The sequence below is a fragment of the Osmerus mordax genome, chromosome 24 (assembly GCF_038355195.1).
Source record: "Osmerus mordax isolate fOsmMor3 chromosome 24, fOsmMor3.pri, whole genome shotgun sequence".
Lineage (NCBI taxonomy): Eukaryota > Metazoa > Chordata > Actinopteri > Osmeriformes > Osmeridae > Osmerus > Osmerus mordax.
The window spans coordinates 1,002,897-1,022,849 of record NC_090073.1 but is presented as its reverse complement, the minus strand read 5'-3'; the positions used below and the strand labels follow the sequence as shown (position 1 = coordinate 1,022,849).

Below are 19,953 nucleotides of genomic sequence, written 5' to 3'. Positions count from 1 at the left end.
ATAAAATATAAGTTGCCGTAAATTACAATATAAAAATACAAATATTACAAAAAATACAAATGTACAAGATACAATTATTGTAATGCAGTGCAAAAAGCAGAGTGTTTTAAGCAAGAAGTCATTAGAGTCAGTGTGGTCCCTTGGCCTTGTTGAAGAGGCCAACAGTGGAAGGGAAGAAACCGTTTTTGTGGCGTGAGGTATTGGTCCTGATGGACCGCAGCTTTCTGCCGGAGGGGAGTGACTGAAACAGGGAGTGTCCAGGGTGGGAGGAGTCGGCCACAATCTTCCTCGCTCGCCTCAAGGTCCTCGAGGTGTGCAGGTCCTCGAGGGTAGGCAGATTGCAGCCAATCACCTTCTCAGCAGTGCGGATGATACGCTGCAGTCTGCTCTTGTCCTTGGCAGTGGCAGCAGCGTACCAGACGGTGATGGAGGAGGTGAGGATGAACTCAATGATGGCTGAGTAGAAGTGCACCATCATTGTCTTTGGCAGGTTGAACTTCTTCAGCTGCCGAAGGAAGTACATTTATTCATTTTTCATTTAGCAGACGCTTTTATCCAAAGCGACTTCCAAGTACATCCTCTGTTGTGCTTTCTTGATGAGGGAGCTGATGTTCAGTTCCCACTTGAGGTCCTGGGAGAGGATAGTGCCCAGGAAGCGGAAGGACTCCACATTGTTGACTGGGGAGTCACACAGGGTGATGGGGGTGAGTGGGGCTGTGTTCCTCCTGAAGTCCACAACCATCTCCACTGTCTTAAGAGCATTGAGCTCTAAGTTGTTCTGGCTGCTCCAGGTCACCAGGTTGACCGCTTCCCACCTATAATCAGACTTGTCTCCACCAGAGATGAGCCCAATAAGGGTGGTGTCGTCCGCAAACTTCAGGAGTTTGACGGACGGATGACTGGAGGTGCAACTGTTGGTGTACAGGGAGAAGAGCAGAGGAGAAAGGACGCAGCCCTGAGGTGATCCGGTGCTGATGGACTGGGAGTCAGAGACTTGTGTTCCACCTGCAGGTGGAATCAGGCACGTTCAGCTGGGAGAGCTTGTCCTGAAGCAGGGCGGGGATGATGGTATTGAAGGCAGAGCTGAAGTCCACAAACAGGATCCTGGCATAGGATGCTGGGGAGTCCAGGTGCTGTAGGGTGAAGTGGAGGGCCATGTTAACTGCATCGTCCACAGACCTGTTGGCTCTGTAGGCAAACTGCAGGGGGTCCAGTAGAGGGTCAGTGATGGATTTAAGGTGTGCCAGCACCAGGCGCTCGAAAGACTTCATTACCACAGAGGTCAGGGCGACGGGTCTGTAGTCATTATGTCCTGTTGGCCTTGGCTTTTTGGGCACAGGGATGATGGTGGAGGACTTGAGACAGGCTGGCACATGGCATGTCTCAAGGGAGGTGTTAAAGATGTAGGTAAACACCGGAGACAGCTGGTCAGCGCAGTGCTTGAGGGTGGCTGGAGAGACAGAGATGCCGTTCGGTCTAATCACCCAACAGCAGTGCCCAAACTCCCTAATGCTCATGTGGGGGGACCAACTCCATATTAATGCCTTTGGATATAGTATGGGATGTCATAAAAGCTCCTGTACGTATCATATGTAGGTGTCCCAATACTTCTGTCTATGTAATGTAGGTCTCACATACGGAACCTTATAGTTTCCCCCACAATCCTACACTATTAGAACACTTTCTGGTTACCTTCAAAATGGAACTATGTCAGAGCCCTAGAGTTTCAAAACCATTACTATCCATTTCATAACCTCAAACACAACCTTGGAACAGGCCTATAACCCTAGAACAACTTACCAGGAGCGCATGAAACACTCAACGTCCCAAAAAATTCACTGAATGATAAAGCCAAAAATGTGAGTATGATTCTCAATATATCATTACATTTACATTTATTCATTTAGCAGACGCTTTTATCCAAAGCGACTTCCAAGAGAGAGCTTTACAAAGTGCATAGGTCACTGATCATAACAACAAGATAGCCACAAAAACATTGCGAGTAGCCAAAACATGAAGCACACATTGTGAACAACCAAAGTAAGTGCCAAAGGGAAGAACCATAAGAGCATGTAGTTAAACAAGTTACAATTAAACAACATGAACCGCTATAAGTGCAAGTGTACCTGTGGAAAAAAAAGTTGTCATTAGATTCTTTTGGAGTATATGCATCCTTCATCAGGACCAGAATACCCATCTATGATGGCTAGAGAGAACCTGATGATTTTCTGGAATTTCTTTGACCACAAAATCTACATATTCAGGGAAAAATAACAGACTATCCCTCTTTCACCAAGCATGCTGCATGCTGAGGCTCTCATTTACTTCAACCTTATTGAAGCATTAATCAAGATAATAGAATCATCTAAACCCACCAGCTGTGTTCTCGACCCCCATCCTGCCAAACTTTGTAAGCAACTTCTTCCTGTTATTACATTTACATTTAGCAGACGCTCTTATCCAGAGCGACTTACAGTAAGTACAGGGACATTCCCCCCGAGGCAAGTAGGGTGAAGTGCCTTGCCCAAGGACACAACGTCAGTTTGCATGACCGGGAATCGAACTGGCAACTTTCGGATTACTAGCCCGATTCCCTCACCGCTCAGCCACCTGATCTCTTATTAGACCACTCATGCCTATTATTATTGGGTGTGCTCAAGCCTTCGGCGAGAGCACAACCTTTGTTCTCTCACATATATATTTATTATTATTATTTATTTTCGCCCCCCTAAGAATCAGTCAATATTTGGACTACATACACAACGGCGGTGTCAAAAGGTTCGTCTTGGTAGCGATTGCGTTGGTTGTATTTTTATTTACGTTCCGTTGCATGGTTTAAGTAGAAATTGCGTTTTTGTGGTGAAAAGTGAAGCTAACGGTGGCTAATTTGCTAGCCACAGTCACTGACGTTACTAACATCACTACGTCACTAACGTCACAAAAACATGCGTGACTACCTGTAGCAGAACATTCGTTTCGCATCTGTTAACTTGGGGGATAGCTAGGCTAACTATAGCTTTACTGCAAGGCAGCTGCAGGAACGCCACAAGCAAAGAGGCCAGGGTGATAACTATTTACTCATTTTACTTTGTGATATGACACACAATTGTCATGTGTAATGTACAGTATAAGCTGATATTATTAAGGAAGTACATCTACTTTCGGAAACAGTAGTCTACTATTTCACTGAAGTATTAGCATCATGACATTAGCCTGTGTTGCCCGGGCAACACATACTACAGTGGTCTATGATGTAGCGTTATCTGTTTTCAATCGTTAAAATAAACATTCCTCACATATACATTTTCGTTGTAGGGTTTATTCTGACATTAGTAAACGACTTGTTGGTGAAATTACCATTACCTGTGGTTTCAAACCAGTGTAGCTCACTGCAACGCTGTAGCTTACGTGAGACACACTACAAAAACATCTACACTACACAGCTGTTTAGGAAGTCAAACGGCGACAGAACATGTTCGGCACTCCCCTTACTTAAATCAAAAGTCTAACTACTAACCTGAACTTCATTGCCACAGCCTAAACGTTGTCAATCTGTTCATGAAAATAATTCATTTAAGCTTAAACCGTACAACGGAACGTTAAATCCAATTCAACCAACGCAATCGCTACCAAGACGAACACAGCAGTAGTCTAGTACTGTACATTTACATTTACATTTACATTTACATTTAGTCATTTAGCAGACGCTCTTATCCAGAGCGACTTACAGTAAGTACAGGGACATTACCCCGAGGCAAGTAGGGTGAAGTGCCTTGCCCAAGGACACAACGTCAGTTGGCATGACCGGGAATCGAACTGGCAACCTTCGGATTACTAGTCCGACTCCCTCACCGCTCAGCCACCTGACACCCTGTACCGTAGTAGTACAATTTACCGGGGCAGCTTCTCCACACAGGGCTATATCGCATTTTGCGTTGTTACTGACAATGATCGCTACCACTAAGCTTTTTATGAATGAGCGATTTTCCACTAAATAAATGTCAAGCTTATTTACGTTTTGGGGGGCATATTTTCAGTTAGCAGATGGTACTGTTTGAATCGCGATTCCATCTTCTACTGCCGGGTAACGTCGTACAATAATCTTCAAAGGGGGTTCTTTATTAATGAATGAATGCAATGAGTAGGCTAAATGCCTGAAAATATCATGAGAAGGGAAAAACTTAAAATGACGTTTAAGTCATAGAGATTAGGTCAATTTTTACACCGGTCTGCCCAATTTATTCGTTTTGTTTCAACGATGAGGCTGCCTCTTGGAGGGGAAATGAGAAGACATCTATTTCATTCTACACTTCACTCGTATTTTCAGTTGTAAATGAGCAGCCAAAATCTATGTCATCTTTATAAATAATAAGTATGCATTTTTATATAAAATATACAGAAATATCAGTTGTAAAAATGTCATTCAAAAACGGACCCCTGTGCAACCGACGCAAGCAAGCACACCCTACAATTTCCCCAGAAATTGTACCCTCTCTAGTTATTATTGCTATTGTATCTGGCAAGTCCCTGATACCTTCAACAAGCAATCATTAAGCCCCCACTTAAAAACAAAACCAGGTCACTCACTACTCCCAGACGGCTAGAGGCCCACGTAAGCCCATAGGTGGCGATATAAGCCACGCCCAAAGTCTACGGGATTTCCCCAGTGCCCCATTACTCCAAAATGCCTGAAAATTGGTATACTTGCCTTATTTCTCATAGGGAACAAAAAAGCCTCAAGGACATAAAGTCCGCCATGATGGATTTTCCTGTACAGCGACATTTTGCAAAAACCTTCTAAATCGATCTCTTCAACAAAAGGTCAAATTGACTTCATTTTGTATAGATATGTATCATTGATGTATTTAAAAACGTTACTTAAGACAGTTGAATCAAATACAAAAATGGCTGAAAGAGATTATTTATGTAAATGTCCACATTGCCTCAATTTCTTTGTGTCAAAAAATCTAATATAATTTGGCTGATGGTTTTTCAAACCTAATAGGGTTCAAGATGACATCACTCTGAAGTACCATAAACAATTTCACCTTGGTATGTAAAGATATGATTGAATTAGAGCAGTTTCAACTTTGGCTGAATCTAACAACGCTTACCACAGGAGAAACGGCTTACTTTTTTATACAGTAACGGAACATGACAATATTCAACACTGAATAAAGCTCAACAGGCTGGGATGGTGACCTGCAAGTATAAGGTCGTAGGTTCGAATACAGCCAACATTTTGGCCTGTCATAATTTTGATTATCTGTTTAGTTAAACAGGATGACATCATTCTAAAATACCATGCGCAATTTCATGCAATTTCACCTTGAAATGTCAACCGTTTCTTAACCTTTGTCCCAAAGCTGACCAAAGCTAATACTCTGCCCTTTCTATTCATACAATGTCAACAGTTGGTGTGTAGCAGAGAGGATAGAGAGTTTGGATGTACAAAGGAAAACAAAAATATTTTTACGGTTCCTTCATCCGAGCCTCTGAAGACCCAGTGTCTTAATTTTATTTTCTCTGGAAATGCGCCTACACAACTTCTGTTGTAGGCGCATTTGTTTTGTATGTCTGCGCCAAAACACTTCAGCCACGACTGTTTCCTCAACTTGAGCTAATACAAAACTGTCCTTGCTGAAATTATATTCTGGATCAGTACTAACTTTCCTTCGTCCAGCTACTAACCTCGGACAAGTAAATTAACTAACGCTATATAATTTTGTAGCTTTACTGTATATGGTTACCTAGCTTGCTACCCTTAGAATGTGGCTGTAACATTAGCTCTGCAGCTAACAGCTGAGTTACTGTCGCTAATGGAAAGCTAGATAGCATCAAGTATGTGTTTGAATACACATGCTGTAACGTGATTGTTGTACACTTCTTTGTTATTTGGATAACCGTTCTGCTGTTGGTGTTATGGCGTGCGCGATATCCGCCTTTCCCGTCATTGAAATGACTGAGTGTGTACCTCTGCAAACCAGGGTTATCAGATGAGAATGGGCAAATTCGAGGCATCTTACAGCAATGGGGTTACAGTCACAGCGATACATCCATTGTAAACATTAGCGCATGGTGCCGCCCCTCCGCTCCTCATTAGCATTTAAAGCTACAGACACCAAAACAGCGTGTTCTGAGGAAAGCTCCTTGTGGGACTGCTAGTTTTGGCTATAATTCTGCACCAAGGCTGAATTTCGGGAAAGAGACTTCTGATACAGCATTAGGGGACCACTAAGGCCTATATAAAAGCATCCAAAAACCTTTAAAGTCAATTCTGAAGGTAACAGGGAGCCAGTGTAAAGTAGCTAGGACAGGACTAATGTGTTCTCTCCTTTTAGTTTTGGTTAATAATCTAGCTGCATAATTTTGAATGAGCTGTAGTCTTTCAGTGGTTTTCCTGGGAAGACCAGCGAAAAGTGCGTTACAGTAGTCCAGCCGGCTGGATATAAAAGCATGAATTAACTTCTCTGCATCATATTGGTTTATGAATGCTCGTACCTTCGCTATATTCCCCAGGTGAAAGAAAGCTGTTTTGGTCACTATTAATGTGAGAGTTGAAATTCAAATCTGAGTCCAGGATTACACCAACACTTGTCACCTCTGGTTTAAGCCATGGGGTTAAACCTCCTAGACTCTTAGTTAGCATCTCTCTTTTGGATTTGGGGCCACATAGTAGGACTTCAGTTTTGTTTTCATTTAATTTAAGAAAGTTATCATTCATCCATTTGTTTATTGCTGACAAGCAGTTGGTAATGGAATTTATGGCTGTTGCATCGTTGGTTTCAGTGGATATATATAGTTGTGTGTCATCCGAATAGCTATGGAAATCTATGTTATGTTCTCTGATTATATGTTACCACTCGGCGACATAAAGAAAAAAAAAGTACTTTCAGTAGTGTGATATTTCCTGAAACCTGACTGCGAGACTTCCAGGATGTTATTTTCTTCAAGAAAATAATTTAATTGGACTAATACTATCTTTTTCCAGTACTATACTAATAAATGGAAGGTTTTATATTGCTCTGTAATTTGCAAGTGTACTGTTATCCAATTTGGGTTTCTTTAATAGGGGTTTTACAACAGCTGTTTTGAAGGCATCTGGGAAGACGCCGGTTCTAAGGGATGTGTTTATAATCTCTAGCACCGGACCTGAGACACTATCAAACACTCGCTTAAAGAATGTTGTGGGTATAGGATCAATATCTGAGGTTGTGGAGTTACATTCGCTGATGATTTTCGAAAGTTCACTTAGTGTGATACATGTAAATGTGCTCATGGTTATTTTGCTGGGTCTACTGATGTCAGTTTCACCTCCACTAGTAATGATACTAGCTCTGATCGAAGTTATTTTGTTCTTGAAGAACAAAGCAAGCTCTTCACATTTAACTGCTGAGGATGGATGGGGGGGCAGGGACAGTGTTTAGCAGCTGGTCAATGGTGGAGAAGAGAACTGGAAAAATATTTTTCCCTTGCTAGACAGATGGTTTTGTTATAGGTGGTTAGTGTATCTTTGTAGATATTGTAGTGGATAGTGATCTTTGTTTTCCTCCATTTTCTCTCTGCTGCGCAGCATTTTCTTTTCGTTTCACTTTTCTTTTTTTTTTCTCAGCCATGGGGAGGTTCTGCTTGTGGTCTTCTTTTTGGTTTTCAGTGGTGCAACAGAGTCTAACACAGATAATAGTGCATCATTGAGGTTCTCTACCATTTCATTCAGAGAACATTCATGATTATGCTCATGAGTTCAAATCCCCATTCAGCCTATTGTTGTTGGCTAAACATGAAGTAGTTTTGCTCTGTTGTTGTACAACTCTTGACCTTCTACAATGTACATTTTTATAATATTTTGCCATTTTGCGGAGGAACCCGCATCGCTGCTTGCAGCTATATTTTAAGAATTGTAATGGTTGGAGCCTTCCAAAAACCACATGACAATTGTACCCCCCAATGGTCCAATGCGAACATGAATGCTGCTTTACTCCCTCTGAAATTTAAAGGTGCACTAAGGCTCAAGCCAAAAATACTTTTACAATGTGTTGTGGTACAGTAAGTTGCATTATGGTAAATGTAAAAGATGTCAGATTAAATGTGTACATGTGTGTGAATATGCGTAAATCTTACGGGGAACATCTTGAACAGCTGCAGCCTATAGGAGGTCCAGCCTTTCTTAGCCTTGTACACGGGCAGAGGGAGCTGCACATTCCTGGCATATTGGGAGAACAGTAGCACCAAGAAGATAGTCCTGGGGGGATGAAAAGAGTCATTAAGAAATAATTATATTGACATATTTTTTTGCTCTCTAAATTAATGTACTTCAATTGAAGGCTGGATTGTTCAAATTCAAAAATCAACGTGACATTTTTTTTAACACTTTTTATTCATCTTTGTCAGGGCTGCCAATAATTCCAGAGTTGAAAGTAAGTGAGGTTACAAAGTGTGTTTATGAGTGTGTGCAAGTGTGCAGTCTGTGCATGTGATGTACGTGAGAGGTGTGTGTGTGATACAGTCGTGGCCATAAGTTTTGGCAATGACAAATGTTGTGTTTTGCTTGTTCAGTATTTCAGTTTTCAGATGTTTCTATAGAATACTGGAATACAATAAGGCACATTTCATATTTCTTTAATCTTTCTGGGGGCGAACATTTTCAATATATGCAAAAAGTCCCCTCTTTTACAGCAGTCAATCTGCTCTTAAAATCCAATCAGAATGATAGAGTGATTTCACCTGGCTAGAACTAGTTCACAATTTCCCCTGTTCTGATGATATGACTTACTGAATTATGTTAGCAGTCATTTTATGCCAAGGCCCAGCAAGCTTTGCAAACACAAAATGTATGTCGCCCCCAATACTTTTGTGTGTATATGCATGTGTGTGGTGTGTGCATGCGTACATCATGGCGATGCCCCAGTGCTTGCCGGCGCGCTCCCCTGCAGGCTGGAAGCCAGAGAGCCCGATGAGGGCCACGGTGGGAGTGATGGTCAGGGGCCCGATGTACTGTAGCAGCAACCCTGGGAGCCCCAGTGCGCCTATGCATACCTCTATCAGGGAGGACACAATGATGGCCCCCTGGATCTGGGAGGAGGGCGGGGCAGTTAATATTTTTGTTTGCATTTTTCCTTCCTCTCCCCCTCTTCCACTTTGCCCTCCTCTCTCCATCTCCTTCACTCTCTCTTGCCCTCCTCCTCTCTCGCTCCTCCCTTTCTAGCCCTCCCTCTTCCTCCTAGGGCTGGGCGATATATATATATTTTTTAATATATTTACGATATTCGATAAATATCTCGATATGTTTGCATTATTAAATAATTAAAAAACATGATTTTCTTTTGCCTCCTTTAGAAAACAACAAAAACTATTTAGATAGAACAACGATTGTTACAAAGTACAAAATGTGTACTGCAAATTTAAGCAGTTGCCATAACATGGTACTTGACAAAATGGACCTCACATGGAACAATTCATGCAGAGGTCCTTATGTGACAGGACAAAAAGAGAGCAAAAGAGAGTGCCTGTGCGAGTGCAATTTTCAGTTCAGTGTCCATGTGCCTGTGTGTGTGTCTGTGTGTCTGTGAACACAGAGGAGCCAGACGGTGATCTTAAAACACAAGCAACACAAGGACCAGAATTTTTTTTTGGGTATATTCGATGTTCACAATATGTTCCAATTATACATCGTCGTCAAAATTATTGCAATATTATCGCTAATATTCGATATATCGCCCAGCCCTACTTCATCCTATTATTCAATGATGTCCTGCTCTCTAATTATATGCATGATGATTCAGTTTAATTATGACATGATTCACAAACTTAGTTACTCTACCCAATTTGAAAGCTCGTCACACACACACACACACACACACACACACACACAAGCCAAAGTCTTTTCTATCCTTCCCCATTGAGCCCCCTCCCGTTCTGCCCCCTCCTGTCCGTGCCTTCCTTATCCTACTCACCTCTCGTATCCGGGGGTGCCAGATTTCTTCGGTGTTTAGAAGCTCTGTGCTGTTCAGCATGGGGACCACTGCACAGAAACATGGAGGCATTACACACACACACACACGCATACATATACTGGCACCAAACCTGATAACCACATTCATAACCGGGTAAATACCTTTTGAAGCTGAGAAAATGTTAGCTCATTTCACCAGGAGACCAAAATATTCCCCAGAAATTTCAGCTGTCAAACATCTTGCCTATTTGTGTGTGTGTATGCGTATGTGTGCATGTGTATACCTGTAGTGTTGCACTTCCACTTCTCCAGAGACAGAATGGCTCTGGCTGGGGCGAGAAAAGCAAATGCACTGGCCTGGAACAGGGGCAACCTAAAAAACACACAAAGATCTGAATATTAACACACACCAGCACGTACACACATTATCAGAATAAACACATCAGTATATTTGCATAAACACATTAGTACACACACGGGAACACAAGAGTATCATCAGCTCAACAAGTTTATCACAGAGGTTATATCTCTTCAATCCCTAGGCAGCAGCATCTATATATAATATATATCTATATATAATCTATAGCACACACACACACAGGAATCTGTGTGTGTGTGTGCACGCATGTTTTATAGTGTTTTAAAAAAAATAAAATAATGAAGTGTGGTGCCACGTTTGAGGTTGTTTGGATGAGCACTTCTCGTTTCCAAAAGAAAAAACATATGCCTAAAAGGTTACAGATGTGTTGCATGATGGGTACTTAATGCAAAAATAAGGAGGATACTTATTGCAGTGGTTCTCAATGTGGGGTCCGCGAAACATAGCCAGAGGGTCCGCTAAATAATTTGCCATCAATTTTGCTGTATCATTAAAAAGTGAAAAAATATCAAATAATCTACAGATGGGGACCATTTGCACCAATAAAACAAGCATATTGTGTCCATTTAAGAGCACAACGGGTATGCTGAACGGGTGTTATGATTATGGAGGGTCCTTGGAAAATGTTATCCCCTGTAAGGGGTCCCTGGCCCCAAAATGTTTGACAACCCCTGACTCGAAGGATACTAATTGGAAGAGGATGGCGTCGGCTATAACACTGAATTAAGTTCCACGTGTTACATTATAGGTTGGTAAGTATGCCTTTGGTAAATATGCCTTAAATTGAGTGTATGTTCTAGATTTTACAAGGTAAACATATCTTTATTAGAAGTGAAAGTATTGTTTATTTATTTATTTGTTTATTTTAAGTGAGCATGTCGTTCAGAGGGCTGTATGTTAGCTTGCTGATGTTAGAGCGAACTTGAGTAGTGTGCATTAGCATGTAAACATACAAGTATCCACTTTTGATTGTTGGCTTTAGTTCCACGTCTGCTATTTTATATGACAGGTCGATAAATATGCCTTCAGTAAATATGCCTTAAATTTAGTGTACATTCTAGATTAAGGTGAGTATGTCATTTATTAGAAGTGAACATCAAAAGTTTATTTGAGGTGAGCATGTCGTACAGATAGAGGGCTGTATGCTGGCTTGCTGATGTTAGAGTGAACTTGTGTAGTACTTATTGTTAACATAACTATATTCAGGGCAATTCCATTCAAAGGTCGCCCCATAGAAATAGTTTTTTTCCCCACTTAGGTCTATATTTTGTTGTATTGGCCAAGTCCCCAACGATTTCAAACAAGCCATTATTAAGAACAAACCTGGATCCAGGTTGTCTTAGCAACTACAGGCCAATTTTTTTTTTTGAAAAGGCTGTGGCACAACAGCTCACTGAGCACCTCTCTTCAAATCAGCTTTATGAACCTCTCCAGTCTGGATTTCGTCTCCACCACAGCACTGAAACTGCATTAGCCAAGGTAGTCAATGATCTACTGTTAGCCTCTGACGGGGGTTCTATCTCTGTCCTGGTTCTTCTAGACCTAAGTGCAGCTTTTGACACGGTGGATCATGAGATTCTCTTGGAACGTATGGAGAACTATGTTGGGATTTCTGGTACGTCACTTCAGTGGTTTAGATCGTATCTATCTGATAGATCACAATTTGTCCACTGTGATGGCTGCTCATCCAGGAGCTCCACTGTAAAATACGGAGTACCACAGGGTTCAGTTCTAGGCCCTCTGTTATTTTCACTCTATATGCTGCCTTTAGGAAACATAATTAGAAGCTCTGGGGTAAATGTTCACAGTTATGCAGATGATACTCAGCTATATATGTCTATAAAGTCTGGAGAATTTCCACATGCTATGGAAAAATGTGTTTCTAGGTTGAGAGCTTGGATGACTGCAAATTTCCTTCTTCTAAATTCGGATAAAACCGAGGTTCAAATTTTCGGTCCTAAAAAATATAGAAATCATTTTCCCAATCTGACCTTAGACCTAGATGGCGTCAATGTCTCTCAAAGCCAGCTGGTAAAAAATGTAGGAGTCACAATGGACCCAGACCTTTCGTTTGAGTACCATATTAAGCAAATTACCAGAACTGCATTTTTCCATCTACGTAATATTGCCAAAATGATGAAAGGATGATGCTGAAAAACTAATACATGCATTTGTTACGTCCCGATTGGACTATTGCAATGTGTTGTTCTCTGGCCTCCCAATTACCCACCTAAAGAATTTACAGCGGGTGCAAAATGCTGCTGCTAGACTATTGACCAGAACAAGAAAGTTTGATCACATAACATCTACTCTTGTCTCTCTACACTGGCTTCCTATCCAAGCCAGAGCTGACTTCAAAGTTCTACTACTAACCTACAAATCTCTGCATGGATTGGCACCACTGTACCTCTCCGGTCTCCTTGCACCCTATTGCCCCGCAAGGACACTTAGATCTCAAGATGCCGGCTATCTGGTGGTTCCCAAAATTAAGAAAAAAACAGCTGGAGGTAGGGTGTTCTCATATAGAGCACCTCTTCTCTGGAACAAATTACCTGTCTCAATTAAGGAGTCTGATACTGTTTCGACATTTAAAATTAGGTTAAAAACGTTACTGTTTAGTCAATTCTACAACTGTTAAAGGTAAGTATGTTACTAGTTGGAGGCAACGGGGGACGGGTTGTTTCCATCCTTATTCTATAAGTATAACTTATTTTAGAGTTCTCTTCCCCTGGAACAGATTTCATGTTCCAACCGAGGGGGGCTGTCGCTGTCTTGGTGTGTGGGGCTGCATCAAATACCCCTTTTTTGCTCTGTTAAATTGCTGCACCAGTCCACACTTGACCGGTGGGGATCTCATTCTATTATGACTGTAACTGTTAGCTGTTCCTGGCATTCTCTAATCCCTGCTCTCCTCTCTCTGTCCCCCCCCCCCCACACACATCCCTTGTGGTGTGGGGGGTTTGAGTTGTCAGCACCTGCCTGGTCGTCGGTCGGCCAACGCTGGACCTGGTCGCGAGTATCCCGGTCCTGTCCTACATCTATAAAGTTGAACAATGGATTTTGGTGTTTCAAAACCCATCGACACTGTATGACTATATTTAGCCTGTGTTCTGCTCCTCTCTCTCACCAACCGTCTCTGGAGGAGGGGATCCCTCTCTGAATTGCTCCTCCCAAGGCTTCTTCCATTTTTTCTCCTGTTGAGTTTTTCTGGGACTTTTTCCTTGTCTTCCTTGAGGGTTTAGGTCGGTTGAGGGGCAGTTCTATGGGCGTATGTGAAGCCCTCTGTGACATGCTTGCATGTAAAAAGGGCTATACAAATCAATTTGATACAAATAAATTTGATGGTAGCCCTACGGTAGTCTGTCAAATGTGCTCCCTATGGTCGGATAATGTGCCAGCAACATTTTAAAGAAAGATTCTCTCATAAACAGGACAATGGCTACTTAAATTAACTCCACCAATCTCCCACTCGTCTTTATCGTCAACAGCAAAAGCAAAAAATTCTTGTAAAATATAAGCCCCCTAACGCATTTTCAGAATGGACCTTATTTCATTTTCAAAGTATTGCATTGGGAACAAATGTCAAAAAGGGAGACTAAAGTGTATCAAACTGAAATACCTGTTCTATACAAGAATGCCATCATCCTCATGAAAACATATGCATCTGTGTAGGAAAAACATGGATGGATAAACGCTACATATTGTGGCAGACTGCAGGGAGAGGTGAGGGAAGTGGTGATTGAGGGAAGTTATCTGGCAGCCCGTTCGATCCACCCCCGAGGCATGTAGGGACTTCCTGCTTCAACGAGACAGGCTGTCTCGTTGAGCAGTTAATTGATTGTGTGGTTGCATGTGACCAGAAACAATGTGGTATGTGACGGAATAAAGATAAATCTGCATTGAAAGTGGACTGTGTGTGCCGGTTTGTTATGGAGCTTGATGGTGTGGAATCCCCACACCCCTTAACCTGCTACATATGGTGGAGAATGCAGGCAACCTAAACAAGCTCAAAGAATAAACAAGGCATTATGGAAGCATTGCTGGACCAGTTGGTGGAAACCAACATTGCACAGCAAAGCATGCATCGGGAGCTGCTGGAGGAACAGCGCTCCTGCGAGCAGAATTCAGCCGGCTAACAGCCGCCCATGCCAGAGTGATGGCAGGCCCAGCGGCTACTCAACCCAAACCCAGTTTGTTTATACTGAAGCTGACCGAGGTGGACGACATTGAGGCTTATCTACAAGCTTTTGAAAGGACGGCCATCAGAGAGGGATTGCCTCAGGAGCAATGGGCTCGCTTATTGGCACCGTTCTTGTCTGGAGAGGCACAGAAGACCTATCAATCAGAATCAGAATTGGTTTTTATTCGCCATGAAAGTTTGCACAGATAAGGAATCTACTTTGGCAGGAGAGCCTACCTAGGCAGCCATTTTCGGCGCCAACTAGAAAGTTACAGCATAACATGAGGAGAGAGGATGAGAGAAAAAGGCAACATCCAGACAATGCTCCTAGAGGAGTACAGTGTGGGAACAGACAAAAACCTCAGCACATAAGCACAACAACATTTACAACAACACGTGACTTGCAACGGGGGGGGGGGGGGGGGGGGGGGGGTAGACAAGCAGCATCTGGACCTGCAGCCATGGTAGGCGCTGGACACAGACCCGCCAGGCACCCTGGGGAAACAAGCAGGCGAAGGCGTTGGATGGGGGTGGGGGGGTGGTGATATCTGCAGTAGGTGAAAGTTAATGTGTGAGTAGGTCTGGGTTGGCGCCCTCAACCTAGGCCACAATCAGTCTGATTCTCCCTATGCAGATTGTGTTGGCCAGGAGACATCCTTGGTCATGACCCGGGCAGAGACCAAGCCACAGATGTCGGTGGGGGAGGGGAAGGGAGGAGCAAGATAGTCTCCTATCTTGCTCCTCCCTTGTGGATAAGTGGATAAGATTGGGGTAGTTGTTTTGACGAGTAGCCGCTCTCAATTTTCACGTCCACCCTTCAGGAAGGTCTCCATGTCCTCCATCTTCCTTTGCAGAGCCGCAAACTTATCCCTGTTGTAATCAATGCTGCGTTGTAAGTTCACAGACTGAGCTCCAACAACTCTGCCCACCGCATCAATCATATCGGGCAGCCTAACGGGGCTTTTGATGGCTGCAGCTGTTTCCTTGATTTTCCGATATACAAAGCCAGCGCCTATTCCAAACAGCAGAAAGCCTGTAATCATGGTTCCGAATATGAAGATGTCTTCAACGTCCTCCATGGAAAGCGCCGCTAGACACACGATACGCCAATTCTCCCACGCGTCCATCGTGTAGCCAGCTGCGAACGTTCCGTCCGGACAGTTGGGTTCCCCCGAACCAGAGCTTCTCTTCGAGAAGATGGTGTCAATAGCATTGAGAGACCAGCTAATTAATTCCATGCTTCTAGTTTCGGAGAGTGATGATGAGAGAGTATCTTGAGACAAGACAAGACACAAGACACAGCCAAGCAGGGAAGGGAGGAGAGAAAAATGCGACCGCCTTCGTCGAGAGCCAAAGAAGAAACCCAAGATCTAACAGGGGACCAGGCGGCAAATTACGAGGGAGTGAAAAAAGAAATCATGCGCAGGTATGGATACACACTGATCAGCCGGACACAAAAATTTAATGATTGGACTTACGATGCTGACGCTGACGCTCACTGCTATTGAGAAAGTGGTCGATAAGTTTATACGTGCTCTCCCGTACAAGGCAAAAAAGTTAGCAAGCCAAGCTAACCCACAGGGCGCAGATCAGCTGGTGGAACTAGTGGAAGGACAGCAAGTGGCTTTGGAGGTCCTGCGCAGCGGGCCACCACGGAAAGTTGATACAACTGTGCTGGGCTGTGGAGAAAGTGCCGAGAAGCTGCAAGGAGAAGACTAGCTTCCTGGAGAAAGCCTGCCAGAGGAACGAGAGGAAGAAGCATGACAAGGCGAGCTTCTACGAGAAGAAGGTGAAGAAAAAGAGGAGAAAACGAGAGGGAGAGGATTTGGCGATGGAGGAAGAGGCAACAGAGATGCAGAAGACGCCTTCCCCTGTCACTCCGGTAAGAGCCTATGGGAAGGACAACACGGCACTGTGGGACTCCGGGAGTATGGTGACCTTGATACGACCGGACTTGGCCCAATCCCTTTTCCTGGCTGACGCTGTTGCCATCACGTGCATTCACAGGGAGACCAAGGACTACCCTACTACCCTCCTCCATCTTCAGACCACAAGAGGACAACACACAGGACCAGAGCGAGTCGTCCCGAACCTACCAGTACTTTTCGGGAGAGACTGCCTGATGTTTCGCCGATTGTGGACTAGTATGTCCAGCGACGTGGGAAACCGTGGGAACCACAAGAGAGGAGGAAGCAGATAACACACCTGTGGCAAGGCGAGCCATGTGGCTCGGGAGCTAGCCACGTAGCCATTTCACAAAATTCAAGACCAAGAACAGACATTTAATCTGGAAAGGCAAGTTATTCAACTACACAATAGCACACAGAACAACAGGCTGAATAGGTGTCCAGTATGTTAACGTTACACATTAAAAGTAATTCAGCTACACAATAGCATAAAGAACATACCTGGGAGGCTGAATAGGCTAAATTAACATAACAAGCTAGCAAGTCCAAGAAGCAAGTTACCCATAAGCTAGTTCACCAAGCTCCCGATCTCATTCCATATCAGTGAATCCATTGAAATATATATATAAATATATATATATATATATATATATTTTGATTAGTGCTGTCAATTAAGCGCATTATTAACGGCGTTAACGCAAACCCATTTTAACGGCGTAATTTTTTTTCCGCAAGATTAACGTTCTTTTTGGCCTAGCAAACTTTGTAGTTTTTTTCACGTGCTGTTGCAAAGACTACTGACGTTAGAAAAACTACAAATACCACACCGGATCTAGCTAGACCGGAAACAAAACAACAGGCACGCCGCACACACTTATTTGGGCTTGCGAGCCGGCTAAAGAGTAGTAGCAGAGAATGTAAGCTAACGTTATGTTTTGAGTGGATAGCGAGCGCGAGACGCCGAAATGGATGCCAATAAGATCCTCAATGGAAAGGTTACTTTTAAAAAGTTGCCAAATGGTTCCATTGACTAGACCAAATTGATCTGTGTGTTTTGTCGTTGTGAACTGAGCTATCATCGCAGCACGTCCAGTCTGAAATACCACTTGATGGCCAAGCACACAGCTGGTGCGAATTCTTCGCCCCCTCGTCAAAGCCAGGCAATGTTGCCATGTTGTTTTCAATAAAAAAACATTTGCACTAACTAAGAAATCCAATCCACTTTTCCATGTTGATAAGAGCATTAAAATTAGATTAATTGCGAGTTAACTATGACATTAATGCGATTAATCACGATTAAATATTTTAATCGTTTGACAGCACAAATTGTTATATATAAGCCGCACGTGACTAAGTCATAGGACCAGCCTAGTCCGGAAAATACGGTAAACTAAATAAGTGTATTATGTGTTATAAAATAACATTTCCCGTTTCCACCCGGACTTGGATGAGAAATAGTGGCAAGGTAAAACAGGTAAATGTGGCAAAATGTCACGCTGTCAATGTATTTTATAGAAGAAAAAGAGCTACTATGTAGCTTTCAACAGTACGCTTATGCGATCCCAAGAAAACTAGATCCAATATTTCTAGTGAGCACGCTATAACAAATGATTAAGCTACTGTAAGAATGGGTGTCAAATCTGGAGTCTGGAGTCTGGAGTTTCTGGACGGTCTCAACTTGATGGCCCTCACACCCAATTCAAGATGTGGTCTGATTGGTTGGTCTTGTGTATAAAGGGAATTGTAATGCATTGTTCTGTGGATTCTTCATCTCCTGAGACCTTCTCCTCAGTTCTGGCTTGTCCTACTGTCCTACTCCTTGCTCACCTCTTCTCTGTAAACGTCAGACGTTATGTCATATAAAACCGAACGGTAATGCCCGAAAACGATACCCTATATCTACTCCATCTGTGCAATTCTGGTTATGAGGATGCAGAAGAATGCTTGTGATGTTTACGTATGTTGCGATATTTGCGTTAAAGTTACGTGCGGATATTTTATGCCGTGAATGGGACTGTGACAAATCTTATTTCCGGAAGGCTCTACCGCGGTTAGCATGGTATAGTCAATTCATATCGTAGGCCAAATTCATACCGATATATTTCTATACTGTTCATACCGCCCACCCCTACTCTTTAGTTAGCTTGCTAGCAACAGTGTAGTATGTTGACGTGTATTTGGGTGTTTGCCACCTCAATCCCTATTCCATTTCCCCAAAATATCGTGGTTAAGGGCCCAATGGCTAGTATTCATCCAGTTTCGGAAAATGTTATCCGTTAACTCTCCATTTTCCAAATCAAATTCCTCACAACATTATACAGCCTGTCCATAATCAGCTTTATTCGCCAAGTAAGTTTTCACAAAGAGGCATTCTAAACAATACTATACATATATAAAATAAGATGCAATATGACTGGTAGTTTTGTGCAATGTGCAATAAAGTGACAGATGGACTTAAATAAATGTGTTAGTGACAGTTGGGAGTCCTTAGCCTTGTTGATGAGGCCAGCTGCTGTTTCACTCGGAAGTACATGACAATACGGGAGTTAAAAACTCACAAAATGCAGTTTCATCTCAACTTTGAGGTTCAACGTATGCTGTTAACTAGCTAACAAACAAAGTTAGCTAGCCAACAAAATGCCAAATAATTAAATCAATATAAAAAGGTAGCCTGTGATGCTGGTGCGTACATTGCAGAGCAACCACTTCACACTATGTGCAGGCAGCCAGGAGGGCAGTGGCGGTCTTAGTACATTTGGCGCCCCGGGCTTGGTCTCCATGATACAACTGATACATTTCTGACCAAACGCACAGTCTGTCCTGGAGCCTCTTTGAAAACACAGAGTTTACAAAGTGCAACAATGTTTTCACCAGTTGTGAAATGCTGAAAAAGAAGGGACTTGACAAGACAGTCCATCACACATAAATATCAGAAACTGACTTCAAAGCCATCAATAAACTTTGTTCATCTCTAGAACTACTTTTCAAGGAAATAGAAGGTTCCCGCAGCCCATTCTTAGCCATGTTTCCACCGCTGGGACTTTCCCCATAAGAGTCTACAAATGTGTTTGCTGACAAATGCACTGTGTATTATATAATATATATATGATATATTTATATTTGTCTTTTAGAAATAAGGAAACAGTTTGCGTACACGTGCGAAGTGTCTCAACTATGTACATTTTTATATTTTGCAAATTTATGGAGGAATCTGACATCGCTGCTTGCAGCTTTATTTATTGGGTGTTCATGCCGTGCGGCAAGGCACAACTTATATTATTCTCTCATATTTATTTATTGTTATTTATTTTAACTAATTTGTCCCTCAATTTTTGCACTATATAGACAATGTCGGTTTAAAGTTTCGTATTGGTCACGATTGCGTTGCTTGATCTGTGCTGGAGTTGTTGATAAATGGAACTAGCGTTGGGGTTAAATTAAGAAGCTTAAAAACACATACACTATTTGCAAATAAGACAACTTTTTCTATATTGTATTCCTCCAACAGATATAGCAGGGTTTCTGCAGGTTTCCG

At 42.6% G+C, this 19,953-nt stretch overlaps 1 protein-coding gene across 2 annotated transcripts in view; it reads right to left on the bottom strand.

Annotated features, from left to right (window-relative positions):
• Window positions 1-19,953, bottom strand: part of slc23a2 (solute carrier family 23 member 2) — a 51,744-nt gene that overhangs the window by 9,257 nt on the left and 22,534 nt on the right. For both annotated transcript variants that reach the window (XM_067227888.1, XM_067227889.1), the window contains 4 exons: window positions 10,237-10,325; window positions 9,954-10,021; window positions 8,891-9,072; window positions 8,122-8,242 (listed from right to left, as the gene is read on the bottom strand). In XM_067227888.1, coding sequence (XP_067083989.1) covers window positions 8,122-8,242; window positions 8,891-9,072; window positions 9,954-10,021; window positions 10,237-10,325 — 460 coding nt within the window. The remainder of the gene's footprint in view (window positions 1-8,121; window positions 8,243-8,890; window positions 9,073-9,953; window positions 10,022-10,236; window positions 10,326-19,953) is intronic.